The sequence below is a fragment of the Garra rufa genome, chromosome 24, assembly GCF_049309525.1.
Source record: "Garra rufa chromosome 24, GarRuf1.0, whole genome shotgun sequence".
NCBI classification, from domain to species: domain Eukaryota; kingdom Metazoa; phylum Chordata; class Actinopteri; order Cypriniformes; family Cyprinidae; genus Garra; species Garra rufa.
Window position 1 is genome coordinate 19,182,000 of NC_133384.1, and position 23,159 is coordinate 19,205,158.

The 23,159-nt window shown below is 31.4% G+C and overlaps 1 protein-coding gene across 1 annotated transcript in view; it reads left to right on the forward strand.

Moving 5' to 3' along the window:
• The window catches only part of prex2 (phosphatidylinositol-3,4,5-trisphosphate-dependent Rac exchange factor 2), a 157,154-nt gene that overhangs the window by 92,264 nt on the left and 41,731 nt on the right, over nucleotides 1–23,159 (forward strand). Inside the window, 9 exon segments of the mRNA XM_073830561.1 lie at nucleotides 592–686; nucleotides 1,905–1,987; nucleotides 3,971–4,061; nucleotides 9,324–9,452; nucleotides 11,246–11,287; nucleotides 11,850–12,055; nucleotides 17,097–17,199; nucleotides 18,084–18,227; nucleotides 18,387–18,501. Of these exon segments, the coding sequence (XP_073686662.1) occupies nucleotides 592–686; nucleotides 1,905–1,987; nucleotides 3,971–4,061; nucleotides 9,324–9,452; nucleotides 11,246–11,287; nucleotides 11,850–12,055; nucleotides 17,097–17,199; nucleotides 18,084–18,227; nucleotides 18,387–18,501 (1,008 nt within the window).

The window sequence follows — 23,159 nt, forward strand, 5'->3', positions numbered from 1 at the left end:
TTTATTTTATTGTGTTGTGTTTTGTTTTATTTTGTTTGTTTTATTTTAATGTTTTATTTAATGTTTTATTTTGTTTTGTTCTGTTTTCTTTTTTTGTGCATTAGAAACCTTTTTTCAAAAGCTTATTGCAAAAAAATTGGAATACACTTTTCATGTACACAGTTTTGTTTTGTTTTGTTTAATTTCTTTTCTTTTATCTTTTCTTTTATTAATTTATAATTATTTTATAATTATTTTATTTTATTTTATTTTATTTTATTTTATTTTATTTATTTTATTTTATTTTATTTTTTATTTTATTTTATTTTATTTATTTTATTTTTTATTTTATTTTATTTTATTTTATTTTATTTTATTTTATTTTATTTTATTTTATTTATTTTATTTTATTTTATTTTATTTTATTTTATTTTATTTTATTTTATTTTAATGTTTCTGGCTTTATTTGTACCAAAGCTCACAAATAAATGAATTCTGAAAAATATAGAAGAATAACAGATGTTCATGGCTTCAGCACAATTGTGATCCTGTCATGTATTAGCATTCATATTATAAATTCATAACACTTCATGTTCATCTGTTTTCCTCCAGTGATTGCAACAGCAACAGGAACTCCATAGCGTCCTTCACCAGCATCTGCAGCAGTCACTGCAGCTCTTACGTGCACAGCGACGAGTTGGACTCAGGTAATGCAAGCAGACATCATCCAGCACATGTCTGACACCACAACACCATTGTTAGTTCACCTCCCTGATAAATCCTCCATGACTGTAATCAAATTTGGCAAGTGCTCGGATATGCCTTTCAGATTGATTCTTATCTCATTGCACTTCACATCAAGCACGCATTTTCCACTTAGTCAAACAGAACCCGCCAAAACACAGAGTCTGCCAAACCGATGGCCATTTGATGCTAACTACTGAACAGATGGAGAAAGAGAAAGACAGGAAAGACAGAGAGAGGAGAGAATTGTTTGGATTGTTATGGCGATATCTCACTAATGAAACAAATGTGTTAACGGAACACTCCACTTTTTTTGGAAATAGGCTCATTCTCCAACTCCCCCCGAGTTAATAAGTTGAGTTTTACCGTTTTGAAATCCATTCAGCCGTTCTCCTGTTCTGGCGATATCACTTTTAGCATAGCTTAGCATAGATCATTGAATCCTATTAGACCAATAGCATCGCATTCAAAAATGACCAACGAGTTTAGATATTATTTGTCCTATTTAAAACTTGCCTCTTCTGTAGTTATATCGTGTACTAATACCTGCGGAAAATGTAAAGGTGTGATTTTTCTAGGCCGATAAGATTAGGAACTACACTCCCATTCCGGTGTAATAGTCAAGGAAGTTTGCTGCCATAAGATGGCTGAAGCAGGCGGAGTAATATCACGCAGTGCCTGAAATTAGTTCCCAGCTAGGTTAGCGTTTGAACATGTGCTGCGTGATATTATTGTGCATGCTTCGGCCATGTTACGGCATCAAACTTCCTTTTTTTTTTTTTTTTTTCTCAAACTTCCTTGACTATTACCCCGGAATGGAAGTGTAGTTCCTAATCTTATTGGCCTAGAAAATCGCAGCTTTACATTTTCTGCCGGTCTTAGTACACGATATAACTACAGAAGTGTCAAGTTTTAAATAGGACTAATATGGAAACTCCTTGGTCATTTTTGAACGTGATGCTATTGGTCTAATAGGATTCAATGATCTATGCTAAGCTATGCTAAAAGTGATATCGCCAGAACAGGAGAACGGCTGAATGGATTTCAAAACAGTAAAACTCAACTTATTAACTCGGGGGGAGTGGGAGAATGAGCCTATTTCCAAATAAAGTGGAGTGTTCCTTTAAGAACTGTGTAGAATGTGTGTATCCTATAATGATTGCCAAATCTATCACATATAGGTGACGAGATGCCAACCAGTGTGTGGATATCTCACGACAAACAGAAGAAGCTACACGGTTTCCTGGAGCATCTGTTCAGTCAGGTGTGTGTTTGCTTTTATTTATTATTATTATGGACCATTTCATGGACTACACACAGAAAAGAGCAGTACCTTTAAAAGGACATCTTTGTACCTTTTTTTACCCCTATAGGGTACATATTAGTACCTTAGAATAGTAATATGTACCCTTTAGGTACTAATATGTACCTATTAGGGGTAAAAAAGGTACAAAGATGTCCTTTTAAGGGTACTGCTCCAGCGACAAGCTGTTGTACCCCAAAAGGTACAATTTTAAACCTATATTTTTCTGTGTGTAGTCATGATATCTCAAAGGGATAGTTCTACCAAAAATGACAATTCTGTCATTGATTACTCACCCATTCAACCTTCGTTCATCTTCAGAACACAAATTAAGATATTTTCTGATGAAATCCAAGAGCTTTTTGACCCTGTATAGACAGCATAAACCCAACTGACATGTTCAAGGCCCAGAAAGGTAGCAAGGACATTGTTAAAATAGTCCATGTGACATCTGTGGTTCAACCGTAATGTTTTGAAGCTACGAGAATAGTTACCTAACAATAGAATTTTGTTCATTGTTAGTTTTTGATACCTAATTCCTTAATAAATGATGATGAATAATATAGATTTGTGATTTGTAAATGTTAAGGCATTAACAATAGGCCTATAGGTCTCACTTCCTGCTTCCGGAACGCGGAGTAGGGAAAAAGAACTTCCGGTCATTGCTAGTTTCTATCTTAACTACATTTCTCAGTAGCGTAGCGTGGTGGTAGCTTCGCTGTTTTCTGAATCAAATAAAATATCAAATTAAAATTTTACATAAAAAATCAAATCTGCAGTTTTACATGAAAAATGAGCAGTTTTGTTAAATTAATTTATTAAATGTTTATGAAATGTATTTTATATATCAATATATACATTATTAAAAAAGTAAAAAATATTTTACGTTGAAAAAGGAAATATGCAGTTTTGTATATATAATATGTATAATATATATATATATATATATATATTTTTTTTATTATTATTATTTTTTTTTTAAAAAGTTAAATTATTATAAAAATATAAAAACATATTTTACATTGAAAAATCAAATCTGCAGTTTTATATAGAACTGCATATGACATATATATATATATATATATATAACAAAAGTAAAAATTATTTTTAATATTAAAATTTGACAATTATTTTATTATAAAAATTAAGAAATATTTAACAAAAAAGTAAAAAAGTAAGAAATATTTTACATTGAAAAAGGAAATCTGCAGTTTTGTATATATAATATTTATAATATGTGTGTGTGTGTGTGTGTGTGTGTGTGTATATATATATATATATTTAAAAAATGTTAAATTATTATAAAAATATAAAACAATATTTTACATTGAAATAACAAATCTGCAGTTTTATATAAAACTGCATATGATTATGTATATATATATATATATATATATATAACAAAAGTAAAACAATTTTTTTAATATTATAATTTGGCAATATTACGTATATATAATATAATATTACATAATACACTGTGTTTCTGCTTCCTTTTTGCTTTATCCCATCTCCTCTTAAGAAGACTTAGCTTCACCTTTGACATCTTTGACACCTAAAACCAAGCTGAAGCCCCGCACATAACCCACCACAGCCATGCTCATTTTCCCTCAGAGGTCAATCCGTAATGTCTCTACCCTTTTTTTAATGAGGATGTCTCAATCAGCAGTAAAATGGAGAATGTCCAGCTCGCTGCATCTTCTCTCGGCTGCTGTTTGGTTTATAGCACACAGGTTTCCGGGAGCACAACACTCCCAGTTCACATGCGGCACAAATGTTTTCCGGCCGAGTTCAAGGGGTTTTTGTTTGTGCAGACAGCCTTCTTGGGCTCTTGAGGTTTACAAGCACCAAAGGGATTGGATTTTGAAACACAGAATACTCTTCAATCTGTCCAGATTTGCTTCGTCAGCTAATTAAAGAGTTTCATGTGATGTTTCTCATTTTCAGGTGGAGTCCATTACCAGTTTGTTGAAAGGGGCGACTGTGACACGAGCCTTTGAACAGACCAAGTGTTTCACCCCGGGACGAGGACTTCAAGGTATTAAGAGATTCTCATTTTAATGAACTAAATTGTATGAAACTAAAGTGACTTCCATGGCTCAGTGCACTTTTTGTTATGGCTTGCATAACTTAAGTCAGACTTCAATTGTGTGCTGAAACTCACAAACTATACATGTTTATGAGATTATGATCTCTAGGGATCTCCGACAATGTCCTGAAATGTCTCGTATATGTGTGTGCCAGAGAGAAGGAAGACGGTAAAAGGATTGACATAAATCTGGGCCTGTATTTTATGTCTAAAGGGTTGTTGGCAAAAGGAAGTGTGGCTAAAGGTGGGGGTTTCCTCTGAGCGGTTTGGAGAATCTCTGTGATTGACTGCACCAACCTCAGATTTGTCCTTTACTACAAATCATCTTAATCAAATCTGTACAATTTATTTTATCTGGGACAGATAAGGAACACCAGAGCACTAGAGATATGTAGTCTAGGACGCTTCCTCTCTCAGATGTGAGGACACTGGGACGTTGGTCTCGTAGAGATTGTCTGGGTCACTTCCTCTGTCTCATACTAGATTTTGTTCATCCTTGTAAAGGACACTACTCAGAGAGTAATGCAATTTATTCAAAAAGGCATCTTTAATATATAAGCTAAGCTAATGTCTTTTATGTAAACATCTCATACAAATGTTTATTTTAAATGATTGGTTATTTAATTTAATTTTAAATGTATTGTTTATTTTGTTTTATTTTAGTTTTTCATATTTTTATTTCATTGTATTTTCTATTTATTTTATTTTGTTATATTGTATAACAAAATATATATATATATATTTGTTTACATGTATATAATTGGTTTTTTTTTGCATTTTATTTAATTGTTTAATTTGATTTAGTTTTAACATTTAGTTTTTCGATTTTATTGTTTATTTTATATTATATTGTTTTTGTATTTTATTTCATTTGTTAGTTAATTGTATTGGTTTATTATATATTTTATTGTTTTATTTGTTTATTTTTGTGTTAGGGTTAGGGTTGTTTTATTTTGTTTATTTCATATTGTTTTATTTCATATTTTGTATACATTGTTATTTTATTGTTAGTTTAATCGTATTGTTTTTCATATTTTTATTTTATTGTATATTTTATAGTTTTTTATTTTATATTTAATTGTTTTTATTTCATTTTATATTTTATTTTCCTTTGTATTGTTTTTGTGTTTTATTTTATTGTTTATTTATTTTATATTTCTATATTTTATTGTACGTTTTATTGTTTTTGTCTTTTTATTTAATTGATATTTAAGATTTTATTGTTTTGTTTGTTAATTTTTCTGTTTATTTTATATTATTGTTGATTTTATTTAGTTTTATTTGTTTATTTTGTGTTTTATTTATTTATTTTATATTTAATCTTTTTTTTATTTCATATTATATTTTATTGTTCTTTTTGTTTTTGTATTTTATTTGATTGTGTATTAATTTTATATATTTATATTTTATTGTTTTGTATTTTTATTTTATTTATAATTTCATTTTATTATTTTATAATATATTTTATATCTTTGTATATTTATATTTAGTTTGTTTATTTTATGTTTATTTTATATTATTATTTACTTTGTTTTATTTGTTTATTTATATATTTATTTTATATTTCATTTTATTTTATGGTATATTTTATATTTTATTGTTTTGTTTGTATATTTTATATTATTGTTTATTTTATTTTGGTTTATTTGTTTATTATTGTGTGTCTTTTTTATTTATTTATACATAATTGTTTTTTATTTATTTTCAATTTTATTGTGCATTTTATTGTTTTTGTATTTTATTTTATTGTTTTTTTATTGTATATATTTTTATTTTATTGTACATGTTATTATTTTTGTATTTTTATTTTATTTCTAATTTCATTTTATTATTATATAATATATTTTATTATTTTATTTGTTTATTTTATATTATTGTTTATTTTATTTAGTTTTATTTGTTATATTATTGTTTATTTTATTTTATTTAGTTTTATTTGTTTATTTTTATGTTATTGTTTATTTTATTTGGTTTGGTTTTAATTATTTTTATGTTTACTTTTATAATAATTGTTTATTTTATTTCATTTTGTTTATCTCATACGGTTTTATTTCACATTTTATTTCAGAAGTTTTTATACTGTTATTTTATTTCATTTTGTTTATTTAATATTGTTTTATTTTTATGTTTATTTTATATTATTGTTTATTTAATATTTTATTGCATTTTCATTTTATTTTATTGTATATTTTATATATTTTTTATTTTTTATATTTTTATTTATTTTATTTTATATTTAATTATTTTTATTTTATATTTTATTTTATTTTATTTTATTTTATCAACACAGCATTGAAAGATATCCAATTTTAATTACATTTGCATAATACTTAACACTGAGTTCACTTCAAGTGCACTCCTGCATGAGTAGGACATGTTCACTCTCAAATAAATTTCACCCATAATAGCCTGTATTAATCTCTTTAAACATTAACATGTTTAATTTAGGAAGCCCGAAGCTAAATGATAGATAAACAGCTCCAGGTACGAAGCTGTCGGTATGTTGACAAGAGAAACAAACTTTAATGCAATCTGCAGTAACTCCTGAGTCCCTGGTTTATGTGATAATAAAGTTGATTCCCAAAGGCAGAGTTTCACACAGGATGTGGCTCAAGGTCATTGGGTAGGTTAATAAACACAGTAGGCATTGTTCTAGTGATATTTGAAAGCAGGAGAGTCTTTGCCTGGGAAATAAATCTTAAATGAAGTGATGAGTCAGCGAATGTCTGCTCTATCTGTGTGTGTGGTCTGAATCGTGTTTTATACCTCCACTAAATGAGATGAGCAGATTAGTATGGAATCCTTGTGGTTTTAACAGTTGATTATAACTTGTGTGTCTGTGCATGCGATTTGTTTATTTGAGCTATCACATGAATGCAGGAGAGAAAATTGGATTGGAAAATTAGAAATTAAGATGCTTATTATAACTAGTGAAAAAAACAACAACTAAAAAGTCTCTCTTAAAACCATAACTGCTTGCATACATCCTTAGCTTATAAGAAAGAAAAAAAATCACATATAAACATCTGATAATTTAATTTAATTTAACTATTTTTTATTAATGATTTTTATTCTTATTGCATATTTAATATTTTAATCATATTAATCATTAATCATTTAGTTTGTTTTTATTTAATTTGAATTATTATTTATAAATAATATGAAACAATATTTTATATTGTTTTACTTAACATTACATTTTTTTATTTTATTGTTTATTTCATTTTGAGTGTTTTTCATTTTTTTATGTTTTTTTATTTATTTATTAGTTTATATTTTAAATTATATTAACACAGGCAGGGAAAAAATAATAAATACAGAAATAAATTCAAATACAGAAATATTTGCAATATGTATTTCTTATATTTCAAATTATATTTTGGTGCAGGGAAATAAACAAATAAATACATATGCAAATACAGAAATGTTTGCAATATGTAAATATTTGAAATATTTTGGTGCTTTAACACAAGCAGGGATATTTTGCAATGTTTTACTTAATATTTTATTTTTTATTTTATTATAGATTTTATTATATTATTTCATTTTATTTAATATATTATTTTATTTATTTTATTTTTTATTTATATAAAAAATTGTGTTTTCATATTTAAAAAAAAATTAAATTTACAATGTATTATTGTTTGTTACTCAGATTGACTAACATTTTTTAAATGGTGTTTTTTTATTTATACGTTTAATATTTTTAATTATATTTTGGTACTTTAACACAAGCAGGGAAATAAATAAATAACTTATTGCAAATATAGAAATATTGTTAATATGTAAGATTTTTTAATTTCTTAGTTTATATTTTGCATGATTTTATACTTTAAAACAAGAAGGGAAATAAATAAATAAATGCAAATACAGAAATATTGTCAATATGTATTTTTTTAAATTTCTTAGTTTATATTTTAAATTAATTAATTTTGATACTTTAACACAAGCAAGGAAACAAACAAACAAACAAATAAATAAATACATAAATATTTGCAATATGTAAATATTGGAAAGCTGGTATTTGTATCTATAGTTTATATTTTAAATAATATTGTGGTACTTTAACACAAGCATGGAAATAAACAAACAAACAAATTAATGAATGTATAAACAAACAAAGACACAAACAAACAAACAAATCAATAAATGAATGAAACATGGTGTTTTTTATTTATCAGTAAGAATTAAACAAACAAACAAACAATACAGAAATATTTGCAATATGTAAATATTTGAATCCTGGTGTGTTTTTTAGTTTGTATTTTAAATTACATTTTGGTGTTTTAACACAAGCAGAAACATAAATAAATAAATACATGCAAATACAGAAATAGTGTCAATATGTAATATTTTTTAAATTTCTTAGTTTATATTTTTAATTATATTTTGGTACTTTAACACAAGCAGGGAAACAAACAAACAAACAAATAAATAAGCAAATACAAAAATATTTGCAATATGTAAATATCTGAAATCTGTTTTTTTTTAGTTTAGATTTTAAATATTATTTTGGTACTTTAACACATGCAGGGAAATAAATAAATAAACGTAAATATTTGAAACGTTGATGTTTAAATATAAATTTGTGGATACAAATATACTTTATATTTTTAATAATAATAATAATAATAAATATTTATTATTATTAATAATAATAATTTTAGTAGTAGTAGTCATATAAGTGTTCTTATTATTACTATTATTTTTACTATTATTGTAATAATAATAATACTTAGGTTAATAAACTGTTAAATAAACAATATATATTGATTATTATTATAACTATTATTACAGCTGTTTGTGTCAGTAGTGGACCTGCTCTCACTCTGTGTTTGGTAGATTCCTGAAAATGTTTTACATCACCACAGAGAGCTCAAAGGAAATTATTATATAATCACTGAGACCAATCGAATGATGTAAGACCATCTCCTTTTCCCCAGGAAGCGGATAGGTGTGTGTGAGAAATGGCATAAGTGTGTCACTGCACCATACCTTTTCATCATCACCATGGTAACAAGCATTGACACCTTTTACGGCCAGAGTCGTTACTGTATGGGCAGTGGAGCTATATATCATAGGTTTTTAAAAGTATAAAAAAAGTAAAAGTATATTCCTCAGTTTAGTGCGGAGAAGTAGTTGTCTGTTTGTGTTGGCCGGGTTCCATCCTGCACGTTTGACTCCAGTGATCCTGTGATTGTTTTTGGACAGAGTTTCTTCAGGACATGGAGCCTAAGCTCAACTGCACCAAGAAACTGCGGCTGCACGTCAAGCAGGATCCGTGGAACCTGCCCAGCAGCGTTCAGGCGCTCACACACACCATCGCCAAGTTTGCGGAAGGTCAGTGGTTGCAAAACCGACACACACCACATACGTGCGGTCCTGGCCAAAAACAACCGCTCCAGCAGCTCTCCATAGGGCTGGATGCTGCCACCAGAGCCAATTATTCAAGCGCACACTGCTAAATGTGAGTTTATGGAGGGGAGAGAGTGAGTGTTTACAAGACTATAACAGACGGAAATGAAATATTCAATTTATTAATAATAATAATAATAATTTAGTGTTTTTCATCAGCATTGGGTAAAACATGAATTGGCAAGTCATTTTTATTTTGTTTTACTGCGAAGGATTTTAAGAATTATAATATTCAGCATCATATTTGCTATATGACGCTACTTTTGTCTGTAGCATTTCAGTGCAAAAACCTGCATCTTGTTCACTTCACTATATACAGCAGGAAAGGAAATATTTAGTTTATTAATAATAATATTCAGATTCCGATGCTTTTTTTGTGTGTGTTGTACAACACTTATTTTATTTTAATAATTTTATTTTTTCATTTTATTATTTTATTGCATATTTTTATAATATTTTATATTTAATTGTATATTTAATTGTTTTATTTGTTTATTTTATTGGTTCATTTTATTATTTTATTGCATATTTTTATCATATTATATGTTTTATTGTTTTATATGTTTTATTTAGTTTATTTAATGTTGTTTTGTTTTTATATTTTATTGTATATTTCATTTCATTTTTTAATAATTAAAACTTATAATTCTGTTTGTGACTCAAATTAGACTTAATGTTGTTTTTTATTTATTAGTTTATATTTTTAATTATATTTTGGTAATGCAATAAAATAAGTGAAACAAACATACATAGACAATTCAATATATACAGGTAATATTAAAAAAAAAAATTCTAGTATTGGACAAAACTGCATTATTTTTATTTTAGTTAAGTTTAGTTTTTTATTTTATTATTTTATTGCATATTTAATATTTGTATCATAATATATATTTTATTGTTAATTTCATTTTATTTTATTGTTTTTTGTATGAAAAAAATTAGAACCCATTATTCGGTAATATTTAGTTGATTAATAATAATATTCTGACTTTTTTAATTTAATTTAATTTTATTTTATTTTATTGTAGATTAGTTTAGTTTTTCATTTTATTATGTTATTGCATATTTTATCATATTAAATATATATATATATATATATATATAGTATATTTTATTGTTTTATATGTTTTTTGTTTATTTTATTTTGTTTATTTAATGTTGTTTTATTTCATATTTTATTGTATATTTTATTGTTTTTTTTGTGACTCAAATTATACTTTTTTTAAATGCTATTTTTGTATTTATTAGTTTAAATTTTAAATTATATTTTGATAATATAAAATTTTAATTCATAAAGTGAGACAAACATACATAAACAATTACATTTATACAGGTAATATTCAGATTTTTTTGGACAAAACCGCATTATTTTATTTGAGTTTTTATTGTTTTTAATATTAAAAAGAATTAAAACTTATTATTCTGTTTGTGACTCAAACTGACTAGCATTTTTTTTTATGTAGTTTTAACAGAAATATACGGAAATATATAAATTAAATTAAATTAAACATACATACATAGAGAATTGTAACTGTACATTTTATTTTATTTTATTTATGCATCTATATATCTGTTCTGTAAATCTGCATCTTACGTACTTAATTCAACCAGATGTCAAATACAGTACATCCAAACACAAGGAGAGCATTTTCAGATTTTGCAACAGATTTTTGGGCTAAAATTATTTCATTATTTCATTTCTTTTTATGTTCCCTTAGAGGTGAAAACACGGCTACTGTTGGTCCTGCTGCAATACACAGGTGAGTGTCGAATCGATTAAACCAAACTCCCTTACGCATATTATTCAACTGCTATAAATATACATGACAAACAAGGAACACACATTTACAGTCTTTTCATCCACACACTTCACACTCATTCATTGCACACTAGAATCTGTCACACCAAACAGTAGGCAGTCTTTTGAGGTCACCCTGAATAAATTACACTCATCGGAGAATTCCTCCACACAGCATTTCTCTCACACCTGCAACAGCGGCCCAGCATCCTTTGAGAAAAATTACTAACACGAGCAGAGCCCTCAGAGACTTCTGTAAAGCCCTCAAGGAAATATAATTTAATAAAAGACACAGTTTCTCAAGGTTACGACTAGAAAATGCCAAATTAAATACATTTGGCTTCGAAAAAGAGTTGTGTTTTGGTGTCTAATGTGTTTTGAGTTCATTGGAAAGTACCAATTTGTTGGCACTCTTTTGTTCTGGTTTTAGTCTTTAAACACTAAACATAATATAGAAATGCCATCATTTACTCTTCTAATGGCTTGCCGAATAATGCTCATTTAACTCTCTTTCTCTCTTTCAGACTCAGAGATTCAGTTGAGGAGAGATATGGTGTTCAGTCAGAGTCTGGTGGCGGCGGTTTGCTCTTTCTCGGAGCAGTTGCTGGCCATGCTAAATCAAGCTCTCAGCGCTGAGAGTGAAAGTCAGGAAGCCAGTCGCCGCTGGCTGGAGCAGATCTCCTCCGCTGGTCTTCTGTTTCACTTCCAATCCCTGCTCTCTCCCAACTTGGTGAGTAGGCTTGAAATAAGCCTTACCAGCCTTTGTAGTCTGACATCCTCCTTTGGGTTGGATATATTTAGACTGAGGGTCATGTATGGCACTCAAATGTTTGTCAAAATCCGGCTCGATGTGGCCAGCATCCCACAGCTCAGTAGGATTTATCACATCCTTCTTAGTTACAACATAATGGTGTTCTGTGTCTGTGATGCGTGGCCTGTAAAGATGTAGTTGTTAAAGCTATAAGCCACGAGAGGCTGGGTGTTATAGGTATTTTGACAGGCTGAAAGGTGTTGTTAGGCAGGACACAAAGCGTAGTGTGTATAATAAAATATAAAATGTAAAAATAAAATAAAACATCAAATATTAAATATAAATTCTAGCACGTTTTTAGCAACTTATACATATGGCATAGCATCAATAAATAATAATGTAAAAGATAGGTAAAATGTATTAATACTAAGTATTTGCTAGCAATTCAGAATTAAATCAGTTGTTTTAAAGGTTTTGCTTTGTTTAATTATTTTTTTTTTGTTTTGGTTAATGCTAAATTTATTTTGTTTGTTTTGTTTTAAAACAGGTTTTTTGTTTTATGTCTACTTTTTGTTTAGTTTTAAAACACTTTTTTTGTTTCATTGTCTTTTTGTTTTGCATTTTTTTGTTTTGCAATAAAAACATTTATTATCAGGATTTTTTAATTATTTTCTGCCTTTTTGTTTTAAAAACGTTTTTGTTTCATTGTCTGATTTTTTGCATTTCTGTTTTTCACTAATTTTATAAAAAACATTTTACTGTTTTGACTGGATTTTTGGTTTTATTTTCTGATTTTTGTTTATGTTTTTTGTTTCATTATCTGATTTTTTATTTTTTTTTAAATAATAATTTGGTTTAAATTTAGTTTTGTTTTAGTTTAATTAGTTTAATATTCTTTGTGTTTGTGTTATTTTTTGTTTTGTTTTTTAACTGCATTTTGTGTTATTGGTTGCTTTTTGATTTGTTTTAAAACTTTTGTTTGCTTTTTGTTTTGTCTTAAAACAGTTTTATTGTCTACTATTTGTTTTGTTTTAAACATATTTTTCTTTCATTGTCTGCTTTTTGTTTTGCTTTTTTTGTTTTGCAATAAAAAAAACTTTATAAAAACATTTTACTTTTTTATCATTCTTTTTGTTTTTGTTTCTGCTTTTTGTTTGTCTTTTTTGTTTTGTTTTTTTGTGTTATTGTCTGCTTTTTTGTTTTTGTTTGTTTTATTGTTTGCTTTTTATTTTGTTTTAAAACTGTTTTTTTTGTTTCATTGCCTGCTTTTTTATTTTGCAAATTTTTTTTGTTTTGCAATAAAAAAAAACATTTTATAAAAACATTTTACTTTTTTTTTTTGTTTTTTTAACAGGATGATGCATCTTGGCTGTGCTGATTGTTTCCATTGTTTCCATATTGTTGTGGAGTAACTAGTTACATTTAACAGTGTTACATAATTTAGCATATGAAATAATATATAAAATCTAAAAATAAAATATCAAATATTAAATATAACTTATAAAATGTTAGAAACTTATACATAAAGCATATGATCAATAAATAATAATGTAAAATATAACATTTATTATTATTAAGAATTTGCTACCAATTCTGAATTAAATTAAAGTTTTAAATTTTGTTGTATTTTATTTTAAAGCTTTGTTTTTGCATTTTTGTTTTGTTTTTTATTTTTTGTTAGTCTTTTTTGTTTTAAAACGGCTTTTTGTGTTATTGTCTGCTTTTTGTTTTGTTTTATTTTAACGTTTGTTATTTTGCTTTATTGTTTGCTTTTTGTTTAGTTTTAAAACTGCTTTTGTTTTATTGTTTTTTTTTTGTTTTGTTTTGCAACAGTTTTTTTGTTTCCTTGTCTGCTTTTTGTTTTGAATTGCAAAATTGTGTTGATGATTTCCAGTGTTGAGGAGTAACTTCTTACATGTAACAGCATTACAAAATAAATGTAAATGTAATCTGTTACAGTTACTGAGAAAAAAAAGTGTAATTAGAGTTACTTAAGACATTTTAATATTTACTGTTTCTTGTTATGATTTTAAATCTGTATTAAACCTTAGAACTATGTTAAAGCTTAAAGAGGTGCTAAAGTCTATGAAATTATTAGAATCTTAATTCAAGAGAAGGATTTGAAAGTTGGTTAAATTGCTTCTGTTGTCCTCATTTGTAAGTCGCTGTGAATAAAAGCATCTGCTAAATGACTAAATGTAAATTTAGAAAAGTAATCATATATAATCAGTTACGTTACTTTAATAAAGTAGTTAAAATAGTTACACTACTTATTACATTTTAAACAGGGTAATTTGTAATCTGTAATCTATTACATTGCCAAAGTAATCTTCCCAACACTGATGATTTCTTATAATGGCTGTGAGGCTCAGTACAGAGAATAACTGCTACTTAGCACCTGACCTGAAGTCCATTATTCTGTGCCTTTAATGAGCAAGATAACTCTTAATTTAACTGAAAACAGTGTGAAGAGCCCAACAGCATCCCTGAGCTACTTTCTTACTTTATTTGTCCTCCTCCCTGCAGATTACATCTGCTTTTTGTTTACTGCAACCGGCCGCAAGGTCAGATGTCTGCGTATTGTAACTCAGTGGAGTTTGCTGTCTTATTGAATTGATGACTGTAGCCATGTGCGTTTTTCCACACGCCAATGATTTACACAATCTGCGGGCATCCCGACAGACCGAGGGATAATGCAGGATTATCATGTCTTGTAAAGTGTTTCTGTCTCTGGCTTTAGATCAGATTTCACCTGACTGTGACTGAGGCCGGAGGATTACATTTCTTTATTTGCGTGCCTGGGGTTGTTCTTTATGGGAAAGGTTTATTTGCACCAAAAGTCACTTTATGACAGAGCCGAAATGCGAATGTTTCTCAGCCAAAGGATATAAGAGACGATTATTTCTTTACTTGTGGATTATTGTGATGTTTCTATCATCATCTTGACGGCACCTATTCACTGCTGAAGGTTTAACTGGTGAGCCTTCTCAATTTTTTTTTATTTTGAGAATATAAAGAGAAGTTTGGATGATGTATGTCAAGACAGACGTTTAAATCAAGCATGTAGTCAGAGCAAAGCAGTCAGCCCGAGTCGGCGCAGAAACTAAACCCACGTGTAATATGAAGATTCCCAGCGTTTGAGAGTTTAGTCTTATCTCCACAGCACTGCCGCTCTTCCCCCTCCACCCCCGAACACACAGAGCAGGCGGCAGCGAGCAACCCGAAGGTAATTTCTTGACATGATAACGCTTGGCAGCTTTGTAGGCCCCCAGATGAAAGGATTGTGGCATCTGGCACATGGGGATCTTCGAGAGAGTCGGCCCACATCTCAGGCAGAGGTGTCGTTTTCAGATGTGTGAGGAGTGGTCCCGCGATTCTCACACCAGACTTGTTCAGATTTGTATGTGGATGGTCTCATCCGCAGCCATGGGCATACTGTGTGTACACCGGCAAAAGATGAAGTGGAGGATGAATAGAGTGGGGGATGAGGGAAATATAAGTCTCTCTTTCTTCTTCTCCTCAGTGTTTGCCAACAGGAAGTCATAATTGTATTTTGTATCCATAACTACAACACAAACCCATGCACATCTACCGTGCATAATTAATTCAAATTAAAAAACTGAAATAAGTACATTGCATAAGTATTCATACTCATACACCTTTTCAGGTTTTTTTTTTTTTTTTAAGTATGATGCGACAAGTTTTGCACATCAGCGTTTGGCAATTATCTGCCATTCTTTTCCTCACCTCTTCACCTCTCAAGTTCTATCAGCTTGGATGGGGGCAGATGGACATTTTCAGGTTTCTCCAAAAATGTTTGATTGGGTTCAAGCCCAGGCTCTGGCTGGGCCACTCAAGGACATTCACAGAGTTGTCTATAAGCCACTCTTGCTGTGTGTTTAAGGTCATTGTCCTGTTAGAAGGTAAACCTTCTGCCTAGTCTGAGGTTCTGAATATTCTTGACTGGGTTTTTCTTTAAGATTATCTCAATATTTTGGTGCACTGAACTTTTCTTCTACTCTGATGAGTCCCTCAATCTCTGCCACTGAAAAACAGCCCCACAGTATGAGCCTGCTTTCACCATACTTTACTGTTGGGATGGTATTTTGCAGGTGATGAGCAGTGCCTGGATTCCTTCAAACACAAAGCTTGGAATTGAGGTTCATCAGACCAGAGAATCTTGTTTCTCACAATCTGAGAGTCCTTTAAGTGCTTTTTTGTGAATTCCAAATGTGTTTTCATGTGTCTTCACTGAGGACAGGATTGAGTTTGGCCAGACTGCCAAAAAGCCCAGATTGGTGGAGTGTTGCAGTGATGTTTGTCCTTCTAGATGTTTCTCCTGTCTCCACATATGATCATGGAGCTCAACTAGAGTGACCATTAGGTTCTTAGTCACCACTCTAGCCAAGGCCCTTCTCCATCAATTGTTCAGTTTGGCCAGGAGGCCAGCCCTAGGAAGAGTCCTGGTTGTTTGAATCTTTGAATCTTCCGTTAAGGGTAACAGAAACAACACGCTTCTGTGAACCTTCAATGCATCAGAATTGTGTCTGAACTCTTCCCCAGATCTGTGGCTTGATTCAATCCTGTTTATAAGCTCTACATGCAGTTGTTTGACCTCAGGGCTTGGTTGTTGCTCTGATATGCCTTTCCAGATCATACCCATTCAATTGAATTTGCCACAGGTTAACTCCACTTGAAGTGTAGTAACATCTACAAGCAATATGAATGCTCCTGAACTGTCCCAGATAAGGTATGAATACTTATGCAATGGAATGATTTAGGTTTTTTATTTTTAATAAATTTGTAAAGATGTTAAAAACCAGTTTTTGCTTTGCTATTGTGGTGTATTGAGTGTAGATTGGTGAGGAAAAAAGTAATTTAAAGCAGTTTAAGACAGCAACATAACAAAATGTGAAATTAATGAAGAAGTGTAAATACTTTTGCATAAATAGGCAATTCGCAAGGCACTCTGTGTACTTTTGGTTTTGGTAATGGTTTTGTACTTTTGTTGTGTCTTTAGACGGATGAACAGGCCATGCTAGAAGACACACAAGTTGCTCTAATAGACCTGGAGAAGGTCACCTTCTACTTCCGACAGTTTGAAGGAGAGCCTCTTGTTGCTAGTAAGTATTCTTGGAAGAAGCACTTCTTGTTTGAACAGGAGATAATTATTTTTAAGCACAATTCAAAAACTATTCAAGTATTTATGTCTAACTATTTATGTCTAAGTATTTCTATTAAATTAATATAGCAAAAGCACACTTTTCTGGCATTTGAGGGGTGTTTTCTCGAGGAGGCAAGGGAGGCAGTGCCTCCTCAAAATATTGGATGAGAAAAAAATTGTAGTACATAAATAAAACAATGGCAGTATTACAAAATCTAACGTTAAAAAAGTGTATAAATCACTAGTTTTTCTAAAGAAACATTGTCCAACAGTGACACCAGCAAAGTTACAGCGAAAGTCGTGTCTCTCTCACCTCCCCCTGAACCCATTGGTTTTAACAGACTCCCTAAAGCCTGCGGTGGGTTTATTGGGGGGTAATTGAGAATGAATGTGGGAAAGTCATGTGAGAGGAGGCAATGCCTCCATCACGGTATGATTGGATATGACTGGTGATGTTCAGCTGTGATTGATTCATGCGATAAATCCCGCCTCTTGTGTTTGTGCTCATTCTGCGTTTGCAAATCAGTCTGAATAAGCAAAAATATGATGTTAATGGGAAGGCTAACTTAAAATAGTAAGTAAACGACTTGCACACTTAGATATAACCACTTTGTTACGTAAAGATAAGACTTATAGTTGACCTGTGGAAGTTTTTAGTAAGTATTCAGCTTGGATATTATTTTTATTTACTTGGATATTGTTAATATTTACAACAGGGGCAGTGTTAGTAGTCTTAACTACACTATTCAAAAAGTCACTTGGAACCTTTGTGTTTGCATGAAATATTTTATTCATAAACCCTCTGACTCCATCATGCTGATGGCTTTGTTTCTTTTTCTCTAGACATGCCCATCTCATACCAAGTTGAGGGCACACGGCAGGCTTTGAAGGTCTGTTTTTACCTGGAGGCGTTTTACTTCCAGCAGTTACCTCAGAGACTACGACACGGTGGTAGCTTCAAAATCTACCCCGTCCTGTTCACCCAGGGTACGACGTGTTTGTATGGACCACAGCTAGCCTGAAGCATGGCCAAAAATGCTGAATTATGCTAGTCACCACCCTTAACTTTTCAAACCACAAATGTAACTAATACATAGATAAACGTCTGAAAAAATATCCAAAGCTTCTTGTAATCTTTCTTTATAGCCTTGGAGAGCATGGAGGGATATTATTACCGAGAAAATGTGTCAGTGGAAGAGTATCAGGCCCAAATCAATGCTGGATCCCTGGAGAAGGTCAAGCAGTACTACAAGAGACTCCGGTAAGTTTGCTTCACCTGTCAGTCAGACTTCAGCTCTGAATCTACTCTTTTTTTTCTCTACATCTTCAGACCTAAGCGTGAAGCTGTCATTATATGTCCTGATGAGTTGGAGTTAGGAATTCTGGGAGAATTTGAGATGTGGTTATGGTTGCTCAGTTGGATCTCTACCCTCTGAGGGACTGGGAATGCCACTTAAAAATAAAATAATGGTATCAATAATTAAGTTATCATTTATTTATATATATATATATATATATATATATATATATATATATATATATATATATATATATATAAATAATATATACTCATGAACCCACCTAGAGCAGCCTTACCGTGGCCAGATCTTCTGGAATTTGATTCTGGCTCTGATGTTTTTATAGTGGTTAAACATGAGATATAATTTGTTTTGGGTAAATCTAACGGACAGTCTTTGGTCTCATTAATCTATACTGGTTCCATCAAAAAATAAATAAAATAAAGCAATAAAGCAAGAATGAACAAATCACTAAAGCTGGCTCTTTGGCCATAATTATTATGCCAGTCTGTTTGAATAATAGTTTGATGCTGAGATGAAGATTTGCCCACAGACCTCAAGATAAGTTAATTTCATCTGCCAAAACTGGCTATATATCACAGCCATGACTGATATTTCATATAAACATTATGGCCAAAAGAATGTGGGCACCAAATACGAAACCCATGCTTATTGAGCACTTCTGGGAAGGATTTCTAGAAACATTGCTGCAGGGATATATTCCCATCTAGTTAACTCCAGATATCTCGTTTTACACTGCCTTCATGTTCCTTCGGTTCGATAGTTGTATGTTTAAGTCTTGCAGAGGTCTCTTGGGACATTAAAATGGCTGTTGAAACATGTAAGTTGTTTCCAAACCCTGAACATCAGCACTAATACTCAAAATATGAGTGAATTTGATATGTTTATGGAAAATAATCTTCATGTAGGACCCTAATAACATGTTCTCCAAGGAGCTGATGTTTGCTTTATAGCTCACAAGGTAAGCATTTGGTGTAGATCCCATCGGTAATTGGTTACAGCGTGCTGAGGTCAGCCAAGTTTCATTGTATTACGCGTGCCATAGGGGCATATTACTTTTGGGATTTGAATGGAAGCGAGCCTGCCAATTGTACCAGAGATCAAGTACAGGCTTGGCTTGATTTGAGGCCAGTGGAAAAGGTATGACGGGTTACTCAAGAAATATTGTCTCATTATGTGCAAACACTGTTTTGGTTTGGCTTGCCAGCATTCGGGGTGTAATGCTGACTCATTATCTACACTGTGCTCTCTGACATATTGGCATTTATATGAAAAAACCTCTCTATATCCCACTAATAACACAATCCTTCAGTGCCTTATCCTGGCCCTTGCTATCTGAACAGAGGTATTGGCATTTTAAGCTGAGCTTGATGCATTTGTATCGACTGAATGTGAAGTGTGAACATTGAATGAGAAAAAAGGCAAATCCATTTCTTCTTCAAAATGTCACTGTTCCGATATGGATATGACAATGAGGTGACTCTATGTGCTAGATGCTAGTGTTTATAATTCTAAACATGCTGCATACATTTTTATTTTCTTGCAATTTTTTGACAGTGCCTAGGAATGTGAAAAACAATATTATTTTAAAATAGACTTGTCAGTGGGTTGGATGCCTTAACAACTTAAATCTTGTGTTAAAAAAGCTGGATATGGAGCATGACAGATTTTTACAACATTTATACAATTTATACAACAGTTCTTTCTGGTCCTCGAATTTGATTGGCTGAGAGGAGTGTGATATTCTAGTGATAACAGAACTCCAACCGTTTCGCCATTTGTTTGACTCCGCTTGCAGCATTTCTCGCAGCGAGTGTCATGCCGATCGCCCAAATCCACTAAACATTTATAAATAATACTGTTTTTGTGTCACGGAATGAGTTCTAAGAGTTTTTTAGGTCAGTGGTTTTCAATCCTGGTCCTGGGGACCCACTGCTCTGCACATTTTGTGTGTCTCTCTTATTTACCACACCTGATTCAGTTCATCAGCTTGTTAGGAGAGATATCCATGTACTTAACTGAGTGTGTCAAATAAGGGATACATACAAAATGTGCAGAGCTGTGGGTCCCCAGGACCAGGATTGAAAACCACTGTTTTAGGTGATAATGTACTTGTACTTGTAACTTCAAGGCGTCAGTGGCCGTTCAGCGCTCATGAACCCGCTGAGAGCAGCCTTATCTCGGCCAGTTCTTCTGGAATTCTCTGGCTCTGATGGCTCTGTTTTGGCTGAGGGCAAAATCTCATCATGTTATATTTTATGTAACTTCAGTGCTGTCAATCAAAGCGCTGCTTTTGTACTTTTGACTAAATCGCCTAGCAACTTTTATGATGGCTGTTGTTGCTGTTTATTAAATACTGTTATTCAATAAATAATATTTAGGTAAATAATAGTAGTATTTAATTATTGTATTTAGTGTTGGAAAATGGTGTGTGTGTTCGTGATTGTGATTTTAGTTACATTGTTCTTCCAAAAGATGGCAACAACAGCTTTTAAGACGCAGCCAACAAATGCATTGAGCAGCGCTATCATCGGAAATCACCTTTAACAGTTGAAAAGATAGTAGGACAAAGATATCGCTTTCCTCAGCGGACTTTTTAAAACTAATGTTTTATTGTGAATATAAGATTGAGCTGAAGAATGAATGCTGTATCAGATGCAGGTAATCACATTCGCCCAGTCCATCTCTCTCTTATAATACTCTACACAAATTCCTTCATTACGAGTTTTCAAATTAATAATGGAATTATTTAAATTATATAAATTATTAATATTATTTATATCGCTGTGTCATAGTAAGTCTGCATTTTTTTATTAGCCAGATATAGTGAGAATGATATATTTGCATTACAACTGCAACAGTACTGATGACAGCATGTTTCATCATTCATGCGATTTCCCAGGGTTTGTGGTTTTTGTTCGGATTTGTGGGGTTTTTATGCAGGTGTTGAAAGGCCCTGCAGGTAAAGTTATTCAGCTTAGTCATAGTAAGACGGAGGCTTTTTCAGAAAGCTGTGCAGATGAGCTTGAAATGAATTGACAGGGAGCCGTCTGGTGTAATGTGGAGCAGATGTAATGTGGAAGAACGAGAGGAGTGTGGAGGGAGAAGGAGAAATACAAGAGTAAAGAGGAAGAAAGGAGAAAGTGAGTGATCTTAGCACCCAAAGGACCGATGTAGGATTGCCAGATATATTTTTAAATAGATTATTTATTTGTCACACAAATGGTTTTGTTTAACCACTTATGTTTGTTTGTTTGTTTGTTCCTTCATCATTTACTTTTATTTATTTATAATTTATTTCAACGTGTCAAATTCTACAAAGTAACCCCTATGAGATCAAAGCCAGGGTATACTGTACATCTTTGGCCTTTGTAAATGATTGACTGTATTTATTGGCCATTTTGCATCTTTAATCATATCACATTCTGAGCTCACTGTCAAGTACAAGTACAAGACCTGACAAGGCCCCTTGCTAATGTTGGTAATAACTAAAATAGAAAAGAATACCAAAAAAGTCAGAGGGATGTCTGTGGACTGCTTATTATGTGGACTGCAGAGCGAACTCATGGAAATTTTAATAGTACAGTCAGAACATGAAGGGAACGCTAAAAAACAAGATATGTTTCTTGTCATATAGACAAGCTAGACTGGAGACTGGAGTTTGAGTTGCGTTCAGCTATAATGCCTGAAAAGAATTATCATTCTTATTCATCTCTATTAGAAATATTAGCTGATATGTTGCTTCAGCATCACCGTGATTAAACAAAGTCCTGTTTGCATTAAACCCAGATGAAACGTATTGTATATTACTGTTCAAATGTGAAGTGCATTACTTCTGACACGACTGTTATTGCTCATCAGAGTAAAGCCTAGAGATTGACTTGGCGGTCTTACCACAAAGATCCACCATCTGTCTTTACAAAAAGAGCATCCTAAGCACATGCCAGGATATATTTGGGCTGTAATTTCAGCTACACTGGGGTCTGTGTGTTCGCGTATGTCTTAACGACAAAGTTGTGTATTATCTCCAGATCTTCGTTAAGTCAATCTATGCTGACTGATGAGGTCACTGCGATCATTACGAAACAAACCTGATCTGAAAATAACAAACACATATCAGGTCTCATGCGAATGGGAGTTCTGCATTTATGTGCGTTTCCATTTAAATTCAAATGCGTAGCACTGAAACCCTATTGGAACTGTTAGAATGGTCACCGATAAGCGATCTCGACTTAAAACTGATCGTACAGATCAAACTGTAAGTCGTAGAGACATGAAACTTGGAGGGATGGTAATACTCACACCCCCGTCAACATGACCAAGGCTCGCCCCAATCGGCCTGACACCCTTCACAAGCCACAAACATTCATTGCGAAAGAAGCTGGCTGTTCACAGAGTGCTGTATCCAAGCATGTTAACAGAAAGTTGAGTGGAAGGAAAAAGTGTAGAAGAAAAAGATGCACAACCAACCGAGAGAACCGCAGCCTTGACAGGCTTGTCAAGCAAAATCGATTCAAGAATCCTCTGTGTTTTTTGAATCACACATCAAACTCTGTCTTCATCATTTTCAGCGCTTCTGCAGACTTTTCAACTGGAAATG